This window comes from Geospiza fortis, unplaced genomic scaffold (genome assembly GCF_000277835.1).
Source record: "Geospiza fortis unplaced genomic scaffold, GeoFor_1.0 scaffold194, whole genome shotgun sequence".
Taxonomy (NCBI): domain Eukaryota; kingdom Metazoa; phylum Chordata; class Aves; order Passeriformes; family Thraupidae; genus Geospiza; species Geospiza fortis.
In genome coordinates, this window is record NW_005054322.1 from 2,077,136 (window position 1) to 2,102,702 (window position 25,567).

General features: G+C 39.6%; 1 protein-coding gene across 1 annotated transcript in view; it reads right to left on the reverse strand.

Moving 5' to 3' along the window:
• Positions 1-430: 430 nt before the first annotated feature.
• The window catches only part of EPSTI1 (epithelial stromal interaction 1), a 50,235-nt gene continuing 25,098 nt past the window's right edge, over positions 431-25,567 (reverse strand). Inside the window, exons 7-12 of the mRNA XM_005420747.1 lie at positions 15,521-15,614; positions 12,232-12,315; positions 9,420-9,493; positions 7,427-7,524; positions 2,338-2,370; positions 431-888 (exon numbers count right to left, since the gene is read on the reverse strand). Coding sequence (XP_005420804.1) covers positions 7,437-7,524; positions 9,420-9,493; positions 12,232-12,315; positions 15,521-15,614 — 340 coding nt within the window. The 3' untranslated portion in view covers positions 431-888; positions 2,338-2,370; positions 7,427-7,436. The remainder of the gene's footprint in view (positions 889-2,337; positions 2,371-7,426; positions 7,525-9,419; positions 9,494-12,231; positions 12,316-15,520; positions 15,615-25,567) is intronic.

Genomic DNA, 25,567 nt, shown 5'->3' on the forward strand with positions numbered 1-25,567 from the left:
ATGGTTTATGTAATATGTGCTGTGAACTCTTCTTTTACATTAGAAGTACCTTGGTCATATATGATGACTTTTAGAAAGTATTTAAAGGTTGTCATCTGTCTCAGAGACAGGGAGACACAAATTAAATTCCACTGGACTAGAGGGACAAAGAAAAGCAGGAAACTGAAGCTAATGGAGTAGTGCTCCCCACTCCTGTAACAGAAGTTACCATGGTAAAACAGACAAAGAGAAAAGACACTGCATTATATCACAAAAGATGTGAAGAGATCAAATACATTTCAGTTCTATTTCAAGCTTTATTTCTTTCTTTCATGTTATGTATTATTCTAAGAACTTATTTAAAAGATACTGTCTACAATGCACATTTTTCTTCTTGAGTGTCTGCTACTGAGTACAAGAGAAAAATAATTTCACAAAACTTCCACAAGAACAAACAGAAAACAAACAAACGAAAAAAACCCCAGCAACATTCCTCCTTCTCTTCCCAAAAACCCCCTCTCTACCTGCTTTTTTAGGTTGTCTCTGAAATGGCTTTTTTTCTGGGTAAAGAGCAGCAAGTAAACACAGATATTACTGCAGTTTCCGCAGTCACTTGTGTCTTCTTTTCCAGAGATCATGAAGACTGGGATAATTACATTCTCTATGAGGCAAAACAATTTATGAAAAAAAAATTACACATATTCTTATTAAAAATTTAATAGGACTTTCATAATCAGCTGTTTCAAATACGTATGCATGAATAATGACAGCTAGAAACCAGTCTCTGCAGATTGCTCATGAAGAGGGTGTGCAGCTGAAGTCAGGGCAAGAAAAGAATCACAATAAAGAGCAGTTTCTTGGAGCTTTTATGAAGTCAGGCCAGATAAAAGTGAATATTTCTACAATACCCTGTAACAAGAGGGAGAAAAAAGAATTAAAATTTATCTTTTACAACAAAAACAAAATTCAAAGTCAACTTCTCAAGGATTAATTCCACTGGAAAATAAAGTCTTCCCTTTCTTCCAACAGGTTTTAGTTTTTAATTATGTAAAGCCTTCATGAAGGGATTTCTATATTTTTATAAATTTAATCCACAAAATGTCCTAATTATCTGCAGACATATTAGTACCTCTTTGAACAATATATTGACATAGCAGGCTGAAATGTGTTTTCAGAACAACAGAAAAACAAGGCTTAAAATACACCCATCCATATTTCTTTTACAGTTCATATGTAAATACATTATTGTTATTATACCAATAACAAAGGATCCAATGTGTTGAAGTCCTTCAGCTGTCCACAGCTTATAAAACATAGGAGAACTGTGGACTGCAAAAAATAGCCATTTCTGCCCCTCCAGGGAATTGCCTTTATCTACACATTGTCATTTCTTGAGTGAAATTGAGTAAATTTTTAATAAAAATTTTATTTCTCATAAAACTGAAAAGACAACTCATGGGACGCCAACAATATTATTTAGATACTGTCTTCAGAATAAAGCCCTGCTGTAAAAATACTAACAGAACTGTTGGAGTAGCAAATGATTAAGAAAGTCTCATATCTAGATCTGTGGGAGAAGGGTTAGAAGCAAGGGGTTTTTAAAAGTTTGATTATTTCAAATTCTTTTTCGTAAAATGCAAGGTCTCAAAAAAAAAATAGTTACGTCAAACCCATATCTCCTAAGGAACAAAAAATCTTTGTCAGTTCCTGAATTTGCTTCAAAAGTTTCCAACCCTGGGAAAAAAGGCTCTGCAGACATAGTTGTATCAGAATTGAGAACTAGAGTAGGGATCCCCTTTCAGAAAGGAGCACAGATGCAGTGAGTCTTAAGAAAAGGACATTTTAAAGCAGAGGGCCTGATTTCTCTGATTCAGTAGTGGTGTTTTACTGACAGCCTCCACTGATATGCATAGTCTCCCTTTTAGTTCATGAAAAATAGTTGGAAGAACACAGCCCACAACAGTATCCCTTTCACTTAAGAACACTGAAAGTTTACTAAGTCACCTCCTGCACTCCCAGCCACATTTCTCAGCTGTTCAGCTTTATCTAGGCACAGTCTATGAGGCAGAGAACATGGCTGTAGTGAAGTTTTAGCCTAAATATCAAGGCACTCCCAGAAGATGACTTCAATGCCATCATCAGCTCTTCTTACCTGCAATTCTTTACAAAAATCATGTTTCAGATTAGATATGTGCCATTGCATGACCCCCAAACACAGAGTTGGAATGCATTTCTTTTAAGATCCCTTCTCATATTGTTTCAAAATTAAACTACAAAAAATGTCATCATGAAATGTCAAATTCAAAACTAAATTAATACTGACATTGGTCCTAAAAAGAAAAAATCCATTATTCCCACCTTGCTACTCCTTTATTCCAAGTAGTTTGACTCCTGTATAAAAATAAAAAATGCATTAGTACAGTACAATGTAAAATGTGCAATACAATCACATATTCATGCAAGGAATTATGGTTATCTAGTTGTGTGGTGCTTTCTTGATTATTTGAAGTCATTTTGAAATTCCACTTAAAATAACAACAAATCCTTCCCCAAGATTCCAGTCCTAGAAAGAAACATCTTTGATTGGAACTCTAAATAAATAGCAGGATGTATTGACTGAAGAGATAAACATATCTTTCTTCTGCTGAGAAAAAAAAATCCACAAGTATTTCAAATATCTTCAGATTCTTCAATCCTTAACCCCACACAATTTGAAAGAGTGAGAAGTTTCTTCTGTTCCTGCCCAGACTGCCACTATTTTCATTTAGGATTCTCAAAGCAAAGAATGATTGAGCTCAAGATCAAGGCAGGGGAAACAAATCTGCATATGATGTCTGACAGCCTTGCCAGAGCTAAGTCACTAAACTGAGCTATAGCCTGCCTGGACTGCTCATCTGAGGTCCCTTTATTGATGTTGATACTTCTGCTAAGTAGTTTCTATATTTTCTACCAGGAAAGACAAGCATGTTACTTTCAGTAAAAAGAAAAAAACCCAACAAGCAAGAAAACAACCAGCTTTAGGAAAAAAATTAATAAGCTTTTCAACTCAGATTGTACATAGATGAACCAAGTTAAAGCTAAGTTAGCAAATCACATTATTCATTTAAACAAATGTAACTATTGTGGATTGCATTCTGGAACCTTCTTATACAAATAATCTTTTCTCAATATTCCCATGTTAAGTAAAAGCCTTTTGCTTGTTCTGGGAAAGCAGCATTTTCAGTGCAACTTGATCCTTCTGAAAGTATATTAAAGACAGATTGTTTACAAAAACCTGTGACATGCATGCTGGCCTTGTGACTTCAGGGGCCTTTGAGCTGTGGCTTTTTTTGCTGTGCAACAGTAAACTTCATGACTTGTTCCCTCTTCAACCGGTCACAAACAGCACAAATCAAGTGCTGGTTGAGACTCCAAAGAAACTTTCCCATGGGTCATGCTGCAAGAACTAAACAAAATGCAGACTCACAAACCATGTTTATTCAAAATAGTTTTATCCGTAAATCATATTTCCTCAAAACAATTTTCTCCAACATCTTATTGAGTTCCTATTCTGCACATGGGAAAGGAAGAGAATGGGGTTTCCTGTCCCACTACACGTGTGTATTCAGGCCATAGTTGCTTTGCACAGCAAATATCTAGAATTATGCATCCACTGAAAGAGCAGAGTCAGCACTCAAGGGAGCATTTCTCATTCTTATGCATCACACTGGATATAGTGGAGACATGAGACAGGAAGATGTAATATGTCACTTTGCCTTCTGGATTCTGGGTTTGCTATGGCTCAGAGAGTTTCAGCCAGACAACAAACATTTCATTAAAGAGGAGACCTATAAATTTCATATGTTCACAATGTGACCTCCCCCACTTACAGAATAAACAAAAGGGTACTCGACAGTGTCCCATTTTCATGCAAAACATTAACAAGGTCTCTGTTACAGGCTTGCCATGAATTAGCTTTTGGTCTCTGCAAATCCTTACATATTTGGATATGGGCAAATCTCACGAGGCATTGAATAACAAAATGTGCAACTGTTTAAAAGTTATTCTTTTGTAACAACAAAAGTGCTTTACTGATCATTTGTGCCAAAACAGTGAACAAATACTGTCTCAGTTCTAAGTCCCAGATGAATCACGATTAAATTAGGAAGCAATTCTTTACTGTGAGGGTGGTGAAGCACTGGAGCAGGTTGCCCAGAAAAGCTGCGGACGCCCCATCCCTGGAAGTGCTGAAGGCCAAGTTGGCTGGAGCTCTGAGCAACCTGATCTCGTGGAAGGTGTCCCTGCCTGTAGCAGGCAGGTTGGAACTAGATGATCTTTAAGGTCCCTGCCCCAAACCACTCTGTGATTCCATTATATGATCTTATTTATTAAACTTGGATATTGAAAGGACAACGGTAATTTTCTTATCCTCTCATCTTGAAAGGTTTATCCTTATGCCAAAGGCAGTGCAAAGGGCATTAGAACTTTCTTGATAGCATACAGCAAGACTCTGGGCTTTCTCAAGGGTGCAGTACCTCACAGATAGAAGGGGAACTTCATTATGTTGCTTCACCACTAAAAACGGAAACTACAAAGCCACCCAGAGAGTGCCCTGGCATTTATAATCAAAAAAGCAGGAAAAATTACAGTCATGAAGATCCTTCTTGATATAACAGCTTATAAATATTCCTAATAAAACACAAAATGTCTGGAGGGGATTTGAATTAATGAAAACTAATTTCCTATTGCTTAGGGGACAATTGGACAATGTAACTGCTCTCCTGCCCTCTTCCCAGACATACACAATATATTCAGCCTCCTCCCCTTTTCTCCATGTCATTTGTGATATCCATGTCCCTTTCTGAATCCCCTGGCCCCCAGGAAACCAGGGCAGAGTTGCAGCTGCTCTGGAGCTGTGCCCACGCTGATCCGCCAGAGGGCTGCAGTCAAACAATGCAGAGAATGCACCACCCCTCAGAGTGGGCACTGTTTTAGGCTGTCTCCTATGCTAGTCACTGCTTTTCACAAAACACACAGAAATTTAATTATCTCTGAGACTTATAATCCCTTTCAAATTTAGCTAAGATTGGCCAGCAGCTGGGAAATCTTATTACATGCACACAGACAGCGTCATCATACAAACTTCATTTCTTTAGGAAACCAAGCTAATAGAACCAACAGTGAAAAATAGAGTAGGTACATCAACACTAGAGCACAACATTCAGTTTCTGTTAAGTGTGAAGTTGTCATGACTGTAAAGAGTGCAAACGAGGAAAAGAATACAAGAGGGAAAGAAAACAAATATTTCCTCTTTGGTGCCACTGCACAGATGGAATAGGCTCAAAAATTACCTTCAGGTCTTTACTTTGGGAACTTTTTTACCTTCTTTTAATCTTAGTATATAGTCTGACCTGTTTCAGTCAGCTTCCTTGTAATGTAAAATGCCAGGCTGCAGACTACATGACTCGTAAGCCCTGCCTGGAGTTCAGTTCTTTTTTTTTTCAATCCCAAAGGAAAGGAGAAGAATCTTGGTATAACCAAAGACACTAATATTGCTGCCTCTAGCCTATCTTTTGAGAGATTATTTTTCTTTCTTGTACTTCTTACCAATACCCATTTTTTTAATTCCTATCCATTATGACATATTCTTTCATATTTTAATATTTTCCTTCTCGGTTTAGTCTTCAAATCTCATGTTATAACATAAAGGAAAAATAGATCTAGCATCACCCAGCAGAAGGCAGGCTCTTTGGGAGTCATTAAGTAAATAACAGAGTGGGACATTTATCACTTCCATACATGGGGTTTTATTGCATTTGTATTGATGAATTATTTGAATTTATATATTAAAAAAAACTCCTCACATAGTCATCTGTTGTTAAAACTGTGCTTGGTCTGAGCACACTCATTTGGTGGTACCAACACTCACCCTGTGAAAGAGAGTGTGTGCATCTGGCTAAAGGCAAACCCCTGCCACCTCTGCAGACAATGGCAAGGTTTCCAGGGGGGAAGGCAGGTGCTCTGATGGGGATACTCGAGTAAGATGTTGGGGATCTTGGCTGTGTCACACATTTTCCTTGGAGTTTATCAGGAAACAGTACACAAATGGGGATAAAAGACTCAAAGTGCCCTTGTTGTCTTTGTTAACCAGGCACTCTCCAGCAGACTTTATCTTTTGCATTTTCTTTGCATCAGGTGGCTGTGTCCTGCCTGCAGTCTCTAATTCTGCTATCTGCAGACATGCTGTCCTTCAGGAGGTGGCTCAGGCCTGCCATACACTGTGCTCTCTTACTCACACTCTTTAACTAGCCTGGACATGTGTAACTTGGCTTCCATCAGCTTCTGGACTGCCTGACATGCTTTGTGTTTCAGATCAGCAAAGCTGCTAATGTCTGCTCACAGACCTGATGGGAGCTTGAGCTGGCAGGTCCTGTCTCCTCTCACCAAGACCAAGAACCACTACAAGGCTCCTGGGCCCTAGGCTTGTCCAAAGCTTGTAGCGATGAAGACAACCTTTTCCCACTTCCAGTACATGGAAATTTCCAGTAGCAAGAATATCTGCTTTTCAACCATGCCTTGACTTTGGAGATGCTTGAACCGAACTCTTCCTGGTATTCACTTGTTAACATACACACCCTCACCAACAAATCCAATTCAAGCTTTTATATTTTATAAACACGTTTCTCTACACTGTCACACACACTAAATTCTCTTAGACTCTCATAATTTTGCTTCTCAGTCTTCCTAACTCTACCATTCCTGTCCCAGGGTCCTTTCATCAACAGAATTTCAGCCTAGTGGAAAATTTCATGATGGGGAATACATATAATTACTTTTTTTTTTTTACACTGAAAAGTGCAATTCTAAACAACAGTCACATTATTGTCTCATTAGGACAGTTGAAAAAAATGAATTTATGTTTAATAGATTACAGCCAAGATATCTTTTCTTCAAAGAATCCTTACAAATACTGATTTTAAATGAAATGTAGTTGAGCCTTCTTTGAAATAATTTTATATAGGTAAAAAATGAACAGCTGTACCTGGAAAGATATAGGTAGATAGATAGCTACAGATATAGAGAAGGGATTTTTTTCCTCCACTTCAATACCATATTAAAATATTTATAGCATATCCAAGCACTTTTCATTTAAAGACTTTTAAAAAATCCCTAATGATTTCACTATCCTTGTTCTGAACTTAAGGAAGTACCTTGGATGTGGCTCCTTGCAGTGAGTACCTCACAAAGTCACTGAGTTCTGCTGCAACAGCAGCTGTTTCTCCCTCCTGTCATTTGAAAAGCTAATATTTTAAACAGAATTTCTTCTTGAAAGGTATTAAGGACAGCCAGCCAGGGCTGTAAGTTCTGTCAGGCAGGCTAAACACACACAGACACACAACAGTGTCTGGAGAAAAATTCAACATTTGAACAATCTCATTGCTTCTCCATTCTGTACCAAAAAACTTACCAAGGTGCCATTATTGAGGTAGTCCAGTATATCCAGGGTGGTAGATGTTATTAGGCTGTGTTTTGTTCTGGAGTCGGTCCAGGAAAGCATTATTTACCCTTAAAGTACAATAAAAAATGAATAATGATGGAAGACAGCTGAGAAGTTCACAAACTACTGAAATTCAACATTCTGTGAGTGGCTCTCCCTTCCCATCTGTTCAGTGCCCATTTTCCTGTATTTTTCAAGCCTGTGCTGCATAACCATGGATGGGCATGAGATCAGGTGGACTTAATTTTCAATTCACCAGATGCATCCTTATCCTGGGATCAGCCTGTTGGGATTAAGAGGCACACCTTGGCTGCTGTTCATAATGCACCAAAATTTTCCATAGAAAGATGACCTGTGTACCACCACCCACCTTTTTAGGGAGGTTACATATTTTGACAAGTCACCTTAGGTAATTTTTCAGCCTTCAGTGCAGAAGGCAAATTTCTAGAAGTACTGATTTCCTAATAAAAACTGGAAGAACACACTTAAGCTTGGAGACAATTTATGCAGCTGACAACTTTCTCTTCCATCCAGCTGTGATTCTAGCATTTTCTTGCACTGCTCTATCAATCTGGAAACCATGGACACATACACAGTTTTCCTCAATCTGTTTTAAATATTTTCACATTGGGATTGTTCAGCATGGAGAAGAGAAGCCTGTGGGATGACTTTATAGCAGCCTTTCAGTATCTAAAGTAGGCTACAAAAGAAATGGAGAGGGACTTTTTACAAGGGCATGTGATAAAGGACAAGGGAGAATGGCTTTAGACTGAAAGGGGGTAAATTTAGATTGGCTATTAGGAAGAAATTCTTCACTATGAGGCTGCTGAGGCACTGGCACAAGTTGCCCAGAGAAGCTGTGGATGCCCCATCCCTGGCAGTGTTCCAGGCCAGGCTGGATGGGGCTTTGAGCAACCTGGTGTAGTAGAAGGTGTCCCTGCCCATGTCAGGGAGCTTGGAGCTAGATGACCTTTAAGGTCCCTTCCAACCCAAATCATTCTGTGATTCTCTGGAAAACTGTGTATTATTCTCCTTGATTACTGCTTAGGACTGACATACATGCTTAGACATGACTGTTGTTGTAATGTTTTACAATGTGTTGGTAAGAATGAGATAAAAAGGAAAATACTGGGTTATTTCTCTCTATGCATATGAGATGGACTGAATCAAAAATCCTTCATTAACTTCAACGGGTAATTTTTTCAATGTCTTTGCTAGAGAAAAAAAAGAAATGAAAGCAGTCTGAAGAGTGGCTGCTTACAGAAGTAGGCAATTTTTTTATATTTACACAATTATTTAAAAAAATAACAATTAATAAACAAATGTTGTTTTTACTTTTGAGCCTGAGCATTGTTTCTTTTTATCAGCAGAACACAAGGCTGAGAATAAAGCTGTGCTTCAGGATAATGAAAAGTCAGTTAAATGACAGAAGTGGAAGATGAGAAGTGTGGAGCACAGAGAGCAGTGGGGCAGAGCCTGGGGCACAAAGAAATGCAGCTGCAGAAGGCCTTGCTGCACTGCAGGTTCCATTTGAATCGATACCAAGTCCCAGCTCTGCCTGCTGACCTCAGAGACAGTCAGCCACAAGATGCACCATGGACAAAGTAGACTTTTCTAAAAGAAATAAAAATATAGATATAAAAATATATAGATATCTAGGTTCATATACAGATACACAGATAAAGTGTGTATCATCCGTAACACTATTAATTGCTTCTACTCTATGCTGTGTCCTATGCTGATAGGACAAATAAAGTGAGAAAGGCACTCTGGGTCATTCTGCATGCAGCAAGCAGCTGTAATCATGGATATTAGTGCCTCATTTGAAAGCAAAGCTAAACCAGAGATGAGGTCAGGGATCCTCATTGCAATAGTGTTCTGAAGCATGAGTGCCTGCAATTTTGAGGCCCTTTCCAGGTGGAAATTCAATTCCAGTGTATTTTGCATTTTTTTTGCAACTTACCTCCTCTGTTCATTTTTTAGTGTTCTTGTCCTGGTTTCCTCCTCCTGCTTTTGTTTAAATTCCAATAATTCAGCCTGGCAGTGATAAAAGTGAAAAACAAATAAACAAATAAACTAACTTACTTTTAATTAACATACTTATGCTGCAAACCCTAATAATTCCACATGATAACATCAGCTAAAGTCAGAACTTCTCTCAGCAGTATTTCCCTTATGTGACAGCACTATGTTAAAAACAGAGCTGGTTTTTCTGTTCGGCATGTGGATAACTTTTAGTTTGTGCCTTGAAAAGTGGTAAGTTACAGGATTCTGACATTTACTGTCCTACATTTAAGGGGAATGCCAGACACCAGTCTGCTTCCCCTTGTCCCAAAACACAGATTTGAATTTCCCAGTGGGTCAGAGGGGGATGAAAGTTAAAGTGAGGAGCAGACACAGCTGTCATGCGCACAGAGTAAGAAGGAGAAATGTCCTTCACCTCCTGCCTCTGCAGAGCGAAGCAGAAGATGAGATCTGGGCCATGTGATGTGGTGGGTCACCTCCAGCTCCCTGGGGCTCCCTTCAGGGTGAGGAGGGAAAATGGAGCTTGTTGAAAATGGTGTGGTGGGAACATACACAAGCCCCCAGCATTGCAGCAGACTACCAGCCTTACGTAGTATTAAGGTGTATAAACAGTGTCAAAGCGAATTCTTTTCAGAGGAGAGTTTGCTCATGCAATTTTAGCCAAAACTGTGAAGGAAACACAGCTGGCATGACTCTGGTCTGTATGTGTGCTTGTTTGTCCAGCTCCTTCTGCCTGCAACCCACCTAAGAGGTTGCAGATCTTTCTGCAAAGGAGATTTGGGTTTGCAGAGCAAGGGGGAAGGCATAGGAACAGACCCATCTTTTATATTTTCCATAGCAACTGCACAGCAGTAGGAATAGAATCTAAAATAAAATGATGTACTTAGATAAAAGCTTCAATAACTGAATGAAACCACATGACCACTTTTTTTTTTTTAAATCAATTTAAGTGGAACATTAAGTAAAAACTATGCAATAAATGTATGGAGAAAATCAATAACTGAGAATGTGTTGTGTATCAATATTTGTCTAGCCCTAAAAGAAGAAACAGGATTAAGAAATAAAAAAGCCAACCTCAATTTTCACTATTTTAAATAACTATTCAACCTGAAAATTAAAACTCAGTATCTGACTTTCCAATATGCCGACTCCTCTCTTGGAGTAATGTTCTGAAATATATTGTGTGTACATGATGCAGTGTTCAAAGTGTACTGAAAATTTCTAAATCAAGCAATACATACTAAAACCTGCTCTGAAGAAAAAAAGGGAAGTGACAATACATACACACTTTATAGCTACACTGTGCTAGGAGGTACACACAAGACAGAATTCACAATTACTTTAATAAATATTAGTTTGAAGTAGAAACGAGCCAACATATATCTGAGGGACAATTATTGGAGCCCTTAAAATCCATATTATTTACAGTGGGTTTGTAAGTAGTCCATTACTCTGCACAATAGGTAGCAGCAACTGTAAAGGCAAGGAGACCTTGGAACCACATAGCAAACAAGAGCAGCCTTAGAAGCAGCCAACACCTCCTTAGCAACCCATGGAAATTGCTGAAGAGTCTACAACTCTACACAAGTCCCTTAAACCAAACCCATGAATTCGGGGCTTGCTAATTTACATCTTGTAGTCATTTTCTCTTTGGAAGGATCCATGTACAGACTAAAACAGGAACCAGCCTTACACCCATCCAGGCTGTCTTTCAAAAATATTTCCTATGTATAGGTTCTGGGAATAAGCATATACCTGATGGGATAGCAATGAAGAGACTCTCTTTTGCCCCACCTTTTTTCCCCAGTATTATAGTTACTAGAATACTATGAAATGAGGACACATCCCTAACATGTAAAGAAAGATATCAGTGACAGGGAATGAGCAACTTCTCCGGTTCTGGAAGAAACTCAGTGTATGGAATTTGTTGTGCTAAAATTCTCCCGCCGTGGAAGTAGCTTAACATAAATTTGGACGTTAGTAACAGCAGAGGCACAGCAAGTGGCTCAGGACTTGCTCACATATTTTCAAGTGATTTGCTAGATTTTCAAGTGCTGCCCTCCCTGTACTTTCACAGTCAAACCTGTAGCCAAGACAGGTAACTTTGCAGAGTGCCATCACCTTTGGTAGGTGGACTTAATGTGGATATGGTACCCAAATCTATACCAGAGGGACTACACATTTCAGGCAATGCATGATGCATATGCAGAATATGGAGTTCAAGGTTGCATTTATGGTATGCCTGCTTTTTAGACAATTCAAAACTCTTTAGTTAGGTAGTCAGCAAGGGCACAGAGAGGCATGCTATAATTAAGAGGAAATCTGAGCATTTCCACATTCCCATTTGAAAAAGCAGGGCCCATGGCCCTCAATTTTCTAGAAAGAGACAATTCAGAAAGATCATCCTTAATTCCTCAGTAAGACTTCTGCCTGCAAGAGAGTAAACTGCTTTCCTTAGCCTATGAAATCGGTTGCCATGGTCAAAAAGGCCTCTGCACAATTATTCAACTGAAGAGGTGAAAAGGAGCTCATTTTCCAGATGCAAACAGCCTTGAACTCAGAAGATAATTGCCCTGTCCCTGTTCAAATTTTACAGCTTGACTCATCTCTCTCACAATATTTGAAAACAGTGACTGAATCACTTTTGCTAAAGAGAAGCTCTGTGCGTAGGCTACAAGTAATCAGTGTATTTAATAGGTTTCACAGCATGCAAAAATTATACAATATGTAAACTGTTAATGTATAATTACCTTCCTCTGTTGTTCTTGCCTCATTTCCTCTAATCTTCTGTTTTCATCCTCTCGAAGAGCTTGCTTATAAGCATGGCTTCTTTTCTATTGTTCAGCAGAAAATAAAAATATATTAGTATGGTGAGAGCAGGGCCAAACTCCCAAACCTTATTCTCAAATTGTTATATGGGTAATTAACAAACACAAATGGTCGAATGATTCCAGTTATTTAAGAAACAGATTAATCTCAAGACTAGAATTTAAACAAGCAGTGGCCTAGAGCCTCTCAGTCATTCAGTTTGGTTGAATGTCCACCTGTGCATCACACCCAGGTAGTCACAGCAAGTGCTATTCTCTGTCCCAGTGACAACCATAAAGATATCCTGAGCAGTCAGAAAACACAGTCAGCATATATGCTAGTGAGATGGGGTATTCTGGGAAGAAAGAAAAGTAATGAAAATATTACCAAGATTAAAAAGCAGAATGGAGGCCTTGTAACAGAGGGAACACAAGATTTTTCTTGTGGAGGTAGGGCAACAGGAGAGATCAAACCTGCTATTATTTGTGAGGCATCAAGAAAATTGAAAATGTGAACTACACATCATGAATAATGTAATAACTGTGCAATAGGTTTTCATTACAATAACTAGCCTTGGTCTTTCACAAGTTGTAAGTGTTTGCAAAAAGCCAACCTACAATTAGGGTCTTAGAGGATCCTTAGGATGTAGACTGGAGCTTCTACTCTGAAGTCTTTGAGCAGAGATGTAGGGTAGCACACTAAAAAATGAGCCAGTATAATTTAATACAAGAATTGTGCAGGTTTGACTTAAGTGAGGGATTTGTTACAGGTCTACAGACTATTTCCAAAATTTGATATATGCATGCAGAACAACACCATTAAGACAACAGGCACATAATTTGCTAAAAAGACTGAATAGAGAAAGCAATTATTAATAGCTCAATTTTGAGCTGGGAGAAGTTGCTACATGTGTCCAGGGAGACTCATTCTCAGTCCGATATTATTCATTACTCTCCGTAATGGCTTGGAGAATTGTGTGGAGTATATGTTAATCAAGTTGGAAGACAATAAAAATCTACACAGGATTGGTCACACTTTGAGAGACAGGATTAAAATTAATTATGAGCTTCATTAAATAAGCAGGCCCAAAAAGTCATCAATGACAGAGACACCCAAAAGAAGTCAAATTTGTTCATGGACGTGAAGTAACATTTGGCAAGGATAGTTGAGCTAGGTGTGCTAAATTATTACCACTATCCAAGAAATGATGTGAGGGGAAAAAAATTTGATCTTCATCACATTGTCCCAGACTGTTTTCAGAACAAGCTTTTCAAATTTAAACAAATCACATACATGCATGTATATTCCCCCTTTTAGCATGCATGTTAGGCATGTCCTAACCTTATCACACTTTGCTATTTGAAATACATTGTTCCTGAATCTTTTAATTACTCCACACAAAGGACACATTCAAGGTAACATCCAAATTAGAGTCCTAGTCCTAGTTACTGGTTTAGCATTTTGGCGCTATACCAAGTTTATTTAGATAAGAACTCACTGGTTATGTCCTTTGGATTCCTGGCTCAGAGGCTGTGTCTATGCCTATAGACTGGACCTCATCCAAGCTGGTTGGGAATACTTCACTACCTGCATTGCTGCATTACAAACAAGTGATTATTTGATTCACAAAGCTACAGAAATGCAGCCACACAAAAGACAAGTATAATGTCAGCTAGTACTAAAGGACAGTACAGATAAATGATGTATTTTATCTGCTTGGACGCTAGCAGAGTGAAAGATGAACTATGGGATGTAATTTGACACAACTCTTTGAGAAACCTGTCAAAACATGGAATGAGAAAGCCACATATAGGTAGGCAAAGCAGAGGGCCATGGCTAAAAGTAGGACCTGTACAACTGAAATAGTTCAGTGCTCCTTCAGCAATTCACCCACTTTGGTATGGATGCGAAGACAGCACACCAAAATGCTGAAATCCAAGTCAGTCATGGGGACATGAGCTCACTCGTCTTCACAGTTCAATGCTCACATCGTACAAAAGCTGCAAAGCTAGGCCTTCCCTACCAAAGAGCAAACTCCCATTGTTTGAAGTCTTGGATGCTTCAAGAGGGAGGGAGAAGTGATTTCAAGACATCTTTTGTCCCTTTCCATATCCCTTCATCTTGGTTGTTCACTCAGGACTACAAAATACATTCTGAAAGTCACTCTCCTACAACTGACTTCTGTCCAGCAGTGCTGGGCAGAAATTGGCACTTTCTAGCTACACATCTGCTCACAATTGTTAAAATGTCTTTAGGGCTTTCATAGATACAAGACATCCTGAAGAATTAAAGGGGAATGGAACCTATTTTCAATATCAACTTTACTTTTCATGCAATGAAAACCAGGAAGAGATACTAGAGGCAAGACAAATGTGTCCTAAATCCTGTTGGCAGAAATTTCTATAAAGGGAGGATTTTTTCCCATTTCTAAGGCATCCAAGGAAATATGGAGGCAAATCTTCCTGTTACCCAACAGGTGGTGCTTGAGGCTGTATACAACAGAGGGCTGCCCCGATCAGACACTTCCATACTTCTGCTCAGTTGCTTCCAATGTTAATTTCTGTCTGCTTGGCTCCCTGTTCTCTGTCCTTCCCAATTACAAACGTCCCTACAGGAGAAATACTTCTCTTTCAGGGTTAATACTCCTCACTGAAATCTTCTACCTTAGTAGAAAAGCTTGGTTTAGACATGAAGAGACTAATTGTATGTAGAAGAGTCTCTCAGAGTCAATAAGAATAATGAAATGGAAGCAATACTTTATCTATTTCCCAATCACACTGATACTTACCAGACTACTTCAAAGTGGGACAAAGATCCCAAGCAGTGTATGAAATCACTTTTAGGATGCAGTGAGAAATAAACTTCTCTTTTGACTGGATTTTTTAATGCAGTAAAGCATCTGCTGACTGAGATTTTAATTTACTGAGATTTCCTAAAAGCTTACCACCAGTGGATGGGTACAGGGCATACTTAATATTCTCATCTAACCTTAGAATATAAATCTGATTCTCATTTATCAGAAAGAGATCTGTGAGCAGTCCTCTACTATGTGGAACACCCTGCCAGTGTGGAAGAGACAAGGTAGGCAGACTCATTCACCCAGAAAGGCTCCTTGGTACTCACTGAGTTACGTCTCAGCAATTAAGCTCAATTAGGATATTCCAACATTACACTATTGACAGCACCTGGAAAGCTGATAGAAAATGCAGCACACGCTATGGTTTTGCTTACCCATGCTGTAGATTCTGGGCCAGGATTAGCAATCTGACAGGAATCACTCTTTGGCAAACCCACATCCAATCTGTTCAGTAATTCATTGGTTTTGCTATGAAGAAATTCAATCCAAATAGAATTGTTAGTGCTTCCATAAAAATAAACACAGCTTTTTATTCCACCCTTGGAATACAGCCTAGACATTTTATCATGTGTCTGCTGAAAAACATCACAGGTAGAAAAAAAAAGGTTATGGAAACAGACAAATGGGACAGAGGATACAGAACGCACACTGTGGATAAGACATTTGCTGGGATGATTTTTTAAGCAAACAATTATGGTCATTTGCATATTTGGGGTGTACAGTGGCTATGCTTTCCTTATTGTAAAGCTCCTGTACAACAGACTTACATATCACTGGACTTCATGAGGATGCCAACTGCTTCACGGAATTGTTGCAAATGCTTCTACGAGATCTATAAATCTCAGCTAAGTACTTTAAAAGATTATTTTCAGGAATTTTCCTTCACAGTTAATACAATGCAGCCTTACAACAGATTACTTTATCAAGCAGAAAGGCTTTTAAGCATTTTGTAACAAGAAAAAAATGCTTGTCTTTAGTTAATGCACAACATTTTCATTTCTTATTCTGGCAAGGGCAATTTTCTTTCTCCAGCTGCATGCCTAACGAACCTAGAATTTCAAAGTAGCATCACTTTGCTCACAGTTTCTACCAAGTACAATTAAACTAGGTCACAAACAAAAACAAAGGATGGGAGTTTGTGTTCTGGGTGAGGAATCAGTTTCTTAACCTGCACTCCCAGGCACATACATTGAAGTCTTTTCTCACTCAAAGGAACAGAGTTAGAGTAAAGAGGCAATTTTATTTCTTTGGAAAACATGAAAGCACTGGAGTGAGAGTAGAAAAAGTGCTTCAAGAGATATTGAACGCAAAGATTTACTCTTCTCACAGGGCACACAGCTAGCTCTGTGTAGGGGAAGATGCCACTACCAAAGACTTAAACTTAGAGAAAAAGCATTGGCTGTTGAAGACTGATTTTGATTAACAGCTGAAACAGACTACCAAGTGGGTTTTATATTTCACTCCATGATCTAAAACTGTGAGTAAATACTTTATTGGTAAAATGTCCTGCTGGTCAGTGAGGAGTGATATATTGAGAAGTTGGGAAAAGGAACAAGAAACCACAAGTTCTTCTCTGCTAGTCTACACAATACAAAACCATGTTACCACTTGCTCAAATTCAAGCAAGTCAGGCTTTTAGAGTCTCACCATTCCCAGTTCACTCCCTTTCCTCCATTACCTGGGTAGTTAACAGACAATGCACAATAAGGAAAGAACCAGATGAAACACTGTTTTCCCTGATCTACAAAGTACTTGTAGTTAAAGGCTGAACAAATTAATAGTCTTCTTATACAAGTGTTAAGCACTCAAAATTTTCCATGAAAGATGACTTATTAAGTGGTAAGATTGCACAGAATAATTTTGGGAACATAAAGATTTAAATTGCAGATTTTGTGTTTCTCTACCTATGCTAAAACTGATCAAATAACAATTTATTTCTACACCAGGAAGACTAAGAACTCCTACAGAAAATCTGGAGTATATTTGAGAAGGTTGAAGCTCTGCGAAAAAATATGAGGCAACTTGGTGCTATACCTAGTTGCTCTAATTCCTTATTGATGACAAGAGAATTAAATGGAGTATGCAGAATTTCTCATTATTTGCATAAAAATGTGGTGGAGGCCATTGAATTTTGCAGATCAGCAGACTGATAGGTGAACAGCTTACTGAGTTTTAGTATCAGAAAAGATGATTACAAGAGTGGAAGCAAATAAAGTTCCACAATGAGACTATGCACTGCCTTTGAACAGAGAAACACCTGACTTCACCCAATTAAGTAATACATTAATGAAGTGTTCCTATCACAAGAATGGGACTCAGATTTCTGAGTTTTCTGATGGAAGACAAGTCAGATTTTATATATGTGTGTGTCACCTCTGTGTAAACCTAGCAATGCACCTAGGGTTGCCAGACAAATTCTGAATGGTATTTTTCATAATACTAAACCTGCAGTCATAACAATGCAGAGTGTAGCTTAAACCAGGCTGCACGAAAAGAGAGAATTCAGGGAGACGACTGTTCAATTAATGTTCTGGAAAGGAAAGCAGTATCTCCAGAAGGAAACCAGCATATCAGTACACAGACTGTTGCTGGAGCAACATCTCATTCACTTGCTAAAACTTCAAGGGCTAATCAAAAATGCTAAAATGTGTTCCTCTAAACTTAGTCACATTAAGGAAAGAAGGGCATGAGATGAAGAAATTTACTCGAATACAGAAGAATCCTGATACCCTTCAAATACAGCTAGGCAAAAGGAGATACAAGATTTAGACTAACCAAGAAGGCACCCTCCTAATAGGCTGCTAGCCTGAGCTCTGACTACCCCTAAGCATCAGTTTGAAGAGAACCACTGACTCTCTGGTTAAGCTGGAGTCATTTTATGAGGGTATTTTGTCTTGGTAGCCCTGTCTCCCATTACAACATTGGGAAAAAACCTTTTGCTGTGCTAATTAAAACAGCTTCCTCCCATACTGGCGTGTTTAATAGCACCAAGCACTACTCTTAGCATGGCAACTCAGCATCTACAGTGTGGTAACTATTCCTGGAATAGTTTTGACCTGTCCCAAACAGCACTTTTGCAAATAACTCCTGGGTTCTGTCCAGGAATGAATATCAACTGCAGCTCCCAACAGGCATTTTGATGCTACCACACCATTTTGGGAGGTAAAAAAGTTTTCTAGCAATGGAAGCAGGCACTCTCAGGCCTGTTAGCCTCAGAAATGACAGTGATTGACAGTGTTAAATTTATCAGTACAGATGTACAGGTGGGGGAGTGAAGCACAATACTAGATTTGGGGTCTGAATAACACTTAAGAGCTGTCAGGGGAAAATACTAACTCTGCTGCCAGGGCCATTGAGTAACGTGCTAGAATGGGCTAGTGCATGACAGTGGAAATCAATCCATGTTGCAGATGCTCTCTGTGGGTCCTTGGATATATGGCTTTACATTCCACAGCTACTCTTCAGGCAGAGGCCTTCTTTTTAAAAAAAGCTGCTATGCAAAACCCTTTATTTGAAGCTCAACAAGTACATGTAAAGTGCAGAAAGATGAATTTGCTAGGTGTTCCACTGAGAAAGGTGTAATTCAGGCAGCCTGCACTCACACGCTGCTTGTGAGCCCACATGCATTTCTTACTGTTTGGGATTAATTGCTGCCCACATTCCAACTAGGGTGAGATGAGGGGATGGTTATAAAAGCCAGAGTGGGCTAAGGTTCCTCTGGCCTGTGTAGGAGTTCACATGATCCAACAGGATCACCAGCCCTGACAGCTGAGAAGCAGACAGCTCCACAGCTTACTCCAGAATGCAAACGCGAAAGATCTGAAGACCCACAACGATCTCATTGCAAGATCTAAGGTTGAAATTTCTCTGCAGAACAAGGTATTCAATTTTGTGTGTCTACTGCTTTTAACTACTGCCACATCCACAAGGATAACAAAAGTCTTTAAAAGGATTCATCCTTAGGGACATGAATGAGGATATGGACTCAGGACCCAGCATTTTCCTCCATCTGGGAGTTGCACAGCACCACTTGCTAAGCTTTTCATTTGAGACTGTATTCCTCTCAGAACAAAGACAGAAAGAAAATATTTTTTCTGCCTACAAATAAAGTTCTCAGCTTCAAGTCTGTTTTACCAACTAACATTAAAAATGCATTAATTAAAATAGTTCTTGTAATCTTCATTAGCTCTCCCCAATGGAACCAGTGGCAGTTAATTCTTTTGCCTCAATTGATGGATATTGAAATGCCAGTATACCAAAAAATATACTGGCTTTTATGCCAGTATGTTTGAAAAAAAAAAAAAGGTAGCACAATACTTTTGTATGTATCATAAATCTATTTATTTCTCTTGACAATTTGTAAAATATAATGGCCAATTCTTACTACTATTGGAAACAAGACAGCTCATGAACTTCTTGTTTTCTCAAGCTGCAGGATCTCCACCACTACAATTCTGCTCTAATGAACATCCACAAGTATGCTAAGACCATTCAAAAATAGTAATAAAAAATCAAAATAAAGAACTCCAAAGCAGGTCATGGCAAAGAGTAGACAACTTGAGTAGCCACTAAGACCACAGAAGCATTTAGTGCTGAATGACTTGAACTCATCAGCTTCCAGATTAATTGCGTGTAAGCAATGCTGAAGTAACTCTTCAACATTTCCTTCCGATTCATCTAGAAAACTAAGAAGCAGGCATACTGCATATATAATGCTAGTTTCACACATCTACCCAGAATTTTCATGATAATTTTTAAAAATAGCAGGACTCGCCCTCTCTGAAAAGAAAAACAATCCAACAACAAAAACTCAACCTCAAATTTAATTCACGACATCTTTTTGCAGCACCAGCAATTATATGTACAACTTCTTCTCACTCCAACATACTTAACTGGCTAAGCATAACAACTTCCTCAACTTTTGCAGAAATTAAGATCAGTTGCATAACTCTGCAAAGGCTTACCCAGAAGAAATGCTGCCCTTCATTTCAGTAAAGTCCATGGTGGGTGTGTTTTCACTGGTGCCCTTGCTCCTTCCCCAGTGAGAGCTCTGCCTTGCGCATGGCCATGGGCATCTTGGTCAGGCATTTGCTGTGACCCACAAGGTAGGATGGCTGGTACTGGGGCCACTGGCCTAACAAAACCAAATGTTAAAATAGGAGAAGCTCCCCAACACTTTCTTGGTTGGAAGATGGAGAAAGAGAAAGTCCGTCCAAAGGGAGGTGTAGTTGGGACTTTTGCTACTGAAAATAATTTGGTAAAGTGGGAATGAAGCTGGAGGGCCAATAATACTGTTTGTGAAAATAATCCCACCAAAGAGACATGGCTTTTGCTAGTACACAGTTACATATGCTTCCTCTCACATCCCCTCCTCCTCGCAGAGGTGTACTACAACCAGTTTACTCAGTTTAAATAAATTCAGAATGTTACAAGTAACTGCCCCGTTTCCCGTAGCTGGACCATGATAAGGGACAAGGTAGTAAAAACATTTCTGTTTGTCAGCAAAAAACATGCCTTTAACTCCACAGGGATCATGGTTCTCCTGTACCTCAATTCTTATCCTGAGCTGCAGGACAGAGTCTACTTTTTGGGTAAGAATAATAAGCAAACATCAGCCATGTCCAAAATTGCCAGTGTGAATTAATGTTCATTTCTGTAGTGTGTGTAGGTGGGGGACTCACCTTTTGTTGGAGGCTATATGGTAAAAAATTACATGAAGTTGTTAACACATCAAATTCATGTATGATGTTGATTGCTCTTCTGCAATGCCCTTTACTACGAAGAAAGGCCATTCTCTAGATATTTAGTCCACCTGTTTTCCAACAGAAATCCTCTCAGTAGCCACACACCAAGCTTAATACAGTATTCACAGACTTCACTAGCAGTAACGCAAGATCATAGTACAGATGACTTGGACAAACCTAATGATAGTTATCAAACTCTGCTGTCTTTGGCTAGGAGGATTTCTTGTCTGCAAGCTCTTGAGCATTTGTTCCTGAGTTTGAAAATAAGAACAAAAAAAGTGGCACTAGTTCATCTTAGGTATAAGGCTTCAAGAAAGTATAAAAATAGGTTGTTTAAAGAAAAATAAAAAGCAACTTTCTCAGCAGAATTATTTTCATCATTTTCTACCCACACTCAAAACTAATCTATCCTCTCAACCCACCTGCTTTTTTGTTTCCCTGACTGGATGCAATAACACAGCTCGGCTATTCGTTCCTCCCACCAAGTCATCCAGTATTCCTGGATGCTATTTTAGATGTAAGCTTCATTTATTATCTGAAGTAATAAGCATAAATCCAGTTTTAAGGAAAATGCAGTTTCGTATAAGTCTATTGCATTCCATTCTGCGTGCTCCATCTGCATGTGCAATCTGCTTCTATATTTTCAGCCAGCTTGCATGGGCAGATTAATGCGCACAATTAGAAGGCAACCTCACAGGCGTTCAATAAACTGCTTTCATTATTACACTCAAGAGAGCCCCTTTGGATGTCTATAAAAGCCTAGTTTTCTGCCTGTTAGCTAAATAATTGACAATGCTTAAAATAATCAGGAGCAAATGAACAAAACGAAGACAATTGTGGCAAAAAGAAGCAAACAAAGGATTCTCAAGGCTGCAAATGCTTTTTGTGCGAGCCCTCTTTCATTCTCTTTAGCAACCTGTATTAAAAGTCTGGTCAGGTTTACACTTGCACTTCTGTGGGGAAAATTTGTTGCCAGCCCGCTGTTTGAACCACACATCATAGGGGACTGAAAACTGGCAAGGACACTAGCATTTATCCTGTAAAAATTGATAAATAAATAAAAATTCTGTTTTGATTCAGGTTTTATTCTCCTGGATTTTATAACTTTTGAGAAAGCTGCTTTGGCAGGCAAGTGTATATCAGCTTGGTTTGGTGAACCTCCTGCACTGTGTTTGGAATATGCACTCAGAGACACTCTGGCAAATTCTGTTTCCAGCTCCAAATTCTGAGCAGAATATATTGAGTGCGCACATGTATCCGAGTGCAGCTGTGCCAGGAATTTTTACAGGAATACAACCTTCACAAAAACAGAGGCATGAATATGTAGCAAAGTAGTATTAGAAAGTAACCCTATTTTTTAGACTACTTTTTCCATCACATAAATAGGTAGACGGCTATTAGAAAAACAGTGTAGATGGCTATTAGAAAAACAGTGGACCCCATCCAACACTACAATTTCTGGGAAGTCGAATACAAATATAATAAAAGCATCTAGCTAGAGATCTGGGCCAAAACAGCATGGTAAGACACCCTACAGCTCAGACACAGATCCACACAGCCTGCACAGCAAGCCTCTGAAACAGCCTGTCATTACATATCCATCCTCATTACTGTTTAAATTACAAATGTGCTGTGCTAACTAAAGAGGGAATGTCCTGAAAAGTTCTGTTCTTTGTGTCCTTTAGGAAAGATGTGCACTTAGTTGTTCCCTCCCATGGATTAGCAATTGCAAAGTATGGACTACACAAGCCTCCATGACCTTCTAATGCACTCTGACAGAAACACAATCAGGTCAATAATACAAAACACATCCAGGTTACCCTGACTCAGAAGGAAGGAGTCAATTTCATGTGTAAGTAGTTTCTGGTAAAAAGTCAACCCCCCATTTTTTAAATCTGGTATCTGCAGGGACAGAACCACAGCAACACTGTCACCAACAAATCTCTCATGTGCTTCTCTTCTGTAAGCACAATCTACAGCAATCGTGCTATGCAGCAATTTCTCCACCCCAAAGTCTGCTCCTGTGTGCTCTTAAGACTTTTAATACACAGCTATTTCAGGAGACACCTTGTGAGTTTTTCTGTTTTAGTCGCTGAACAAAGACTGAGTCCACCAGGGTCAGAGGAGGGGCTGATCCCAAAATTGTGAGGCTTGCAGACTTTTTCATGGCAGCCTGCATGCCTGTCTAGACTACATTCTCACAAGACACAAACACATATTCAAGCAACTGTGGTAACAGATACAGCTGACTTTCAAGGACCTGTTGCACACAAAGAAGCTATCAAGGCTTTCAAGAGATGGGAAATAACTATATTCTGTAGACAGCACAAAAGGTTACAGACAATCTTTCTTTTTAGCACTCACTTCATGTTAGAACCTTTGAAAGGGGATTTCAGTGGGAAGTTCTTGTTTTTTAATAGTAACAGGAATTTAATCAGAAAAACGAAATTCTGGGCAGCATCATACTTTATTGTCAGAGCATGTTAATGACATGAGAATCTTAAGTGCCTTTCCTTATCAAATAGAAGCGGCACTTCATGCAAGAGAGGTACTGATTGGGCTGTACCCCTTGGAGGCTGATACAGCTGAAGGTAGTGATCAATTTTAAAACGTTTCCCAGTTAATGAGACTGCTGGTAGGCATTGATCTCCTCAGGAAAATTGTGATGCTGCAGCTACAGATCTTACAGAGGACAGACTAACAAGGGAGCTTATCTTTTGAAATGGCTCTATAGGCCACGACTTTGCAGAGGTCACTGCTTTATATGCAGCACATGACCTTCCTTCCCTCCATTCCCAGCAAGGAGAGGAGATCAAAATACCCTAGCACAGACAGTGAGGAAAGGGGCACAACCTCATATTTGTTCTCCTCACCTTTAGACAAAGGGCCTTAGAGGAGGGAAGTAATGAGTCACTCATTTTTGCATGGCAGGCAAAAGCACATCTCTAAATACCAACCACCTCTATGCGAACATGTCACTAATAACCAGCAGTACTTCAATTGAGTTACTTCACAAAATCTGAAATGTCACACAGCTTTTCATTACTCTTGGATGCTGGGCTCCTTAATGCCAACAACTCTTAGCAATGCATGCTCAACAACCTCCAGCAGTACACCCTCCTCACCCTCCTCTTCCTGTGCCCATCAGAGAATTCCTTCAGGCCAGGGAAGGCACTGCTGTCACTGTGTCTGCAGAGGAATACATTCTGCACAGCTAGCTCAGTGTCCAGCTGCAGGCTGAGCCCTAGGGGCCTGGAGCCTGAGCCCCAGGCAAAGGGCCATGAACTGCCAAGCCTCTGCATAAAACAGGGCCTGAGGACCTGCCACTTGGCCAGGGGAATGGACAGTGGGAAAAACAACAGAAATGGACAACTCCCAGGCTTCCCTGTGCTTAGACTGGGAAGGGATAAAAGCCCAGGGGTTCCTTTGTTTACGGTGCCTCCTTGGAAGCACCAGCTCAAGCTGCTATTTTATTATTCAGTTATTGCATCATGATTAAATTATTTTAAGTATCTTGACGTCTGAGAGTCTGCAGTGGGAAACCTGGGGTTGAAATGGGAGAGAAACCTGGTTTGAATGTGATGTGATGGTGTGAGTGGGGGGGTGGGGTGTCTGCAAAGGGGCCTCAGTCTCAGTTAAGGTGGAGTGACTGACAGAGTGGCTCCTGGATGGTCTGATAGGAAAGTTTTCTTAATACTGCAGCATGCAAGGGCTTTGCTTTGCCAAAATTGCATTCACTGGAGGTAGGTTTTCAGCTCACTTCCTCCAGGTGAAGGATCTACAGGGCCCTCCTGGTGTATGTTCAATACATAGTACACACAAATAATGTTCTAATAGTTAAACTCAAGCAGTGGAGTTTGAGACACTGTAGTGATGAGTCCATCTTCACTTTCAGTTGCATCAGAGATGATGCCAGCTGAATGCTCACAATGCTTTCCTTAATCAGTGGGCAGGATGGCTGCCAGGAGCTGCCCAGGCAGCCAGAGCTCCTGCACCACCTGGGGACTACCTGGCTGCCCACATGGAGTCATTTGGGTTGGAAAAGACCTCTACGATCATCAAGTCCAGCCATTAATGCAGCACTGCCAAGTCCATAACTCAACCATTTCCCTAAGCAACCATTCCCTAAGTACATGTTTTTAAATACCACCAGGGATGTGACTCAACCACTTCCCTGGGCGGCCTGTTTTGATGCTTGGCCACCCTTTTGGTGAAGGAATTTTTCACTTGTGGCTGTTTCCTGTTTTCAGAGGGTTTGGGCCTGCTTTTGCAAAACCAAATTTACTTTTAATGGAAAAGAGCACTCAACAGCAGAATTCATTTCACGCTAAGCAAAAAAAGGTACAGGCAAGGAAGGGGAAGGAAGGGAAGAGATATGTGTCATTCATAACTGAATATGCCTTAAGATAAAAAATCAGATTAAATGGGAAGACAAGAACCCTGACAATCCCCTGAGGAAAAGCAACACCCATAACTGAGGACCTTGCACTGCAAAGATCTGATGTGTCTGCTGTTGATTTAGGCTCAAAGAGAATCAAAATGTCTAGTCTGTCAGAAACAGGCAAAGATCTAAAGTTGTGCAGTCTTCAGAATTCCTGAGGAATCAAGGTGTGTGTGTGTAGGCATCCACACCAGAATAAACAGCAAGCCAAACACCAATATCTAGAGACAAATAAT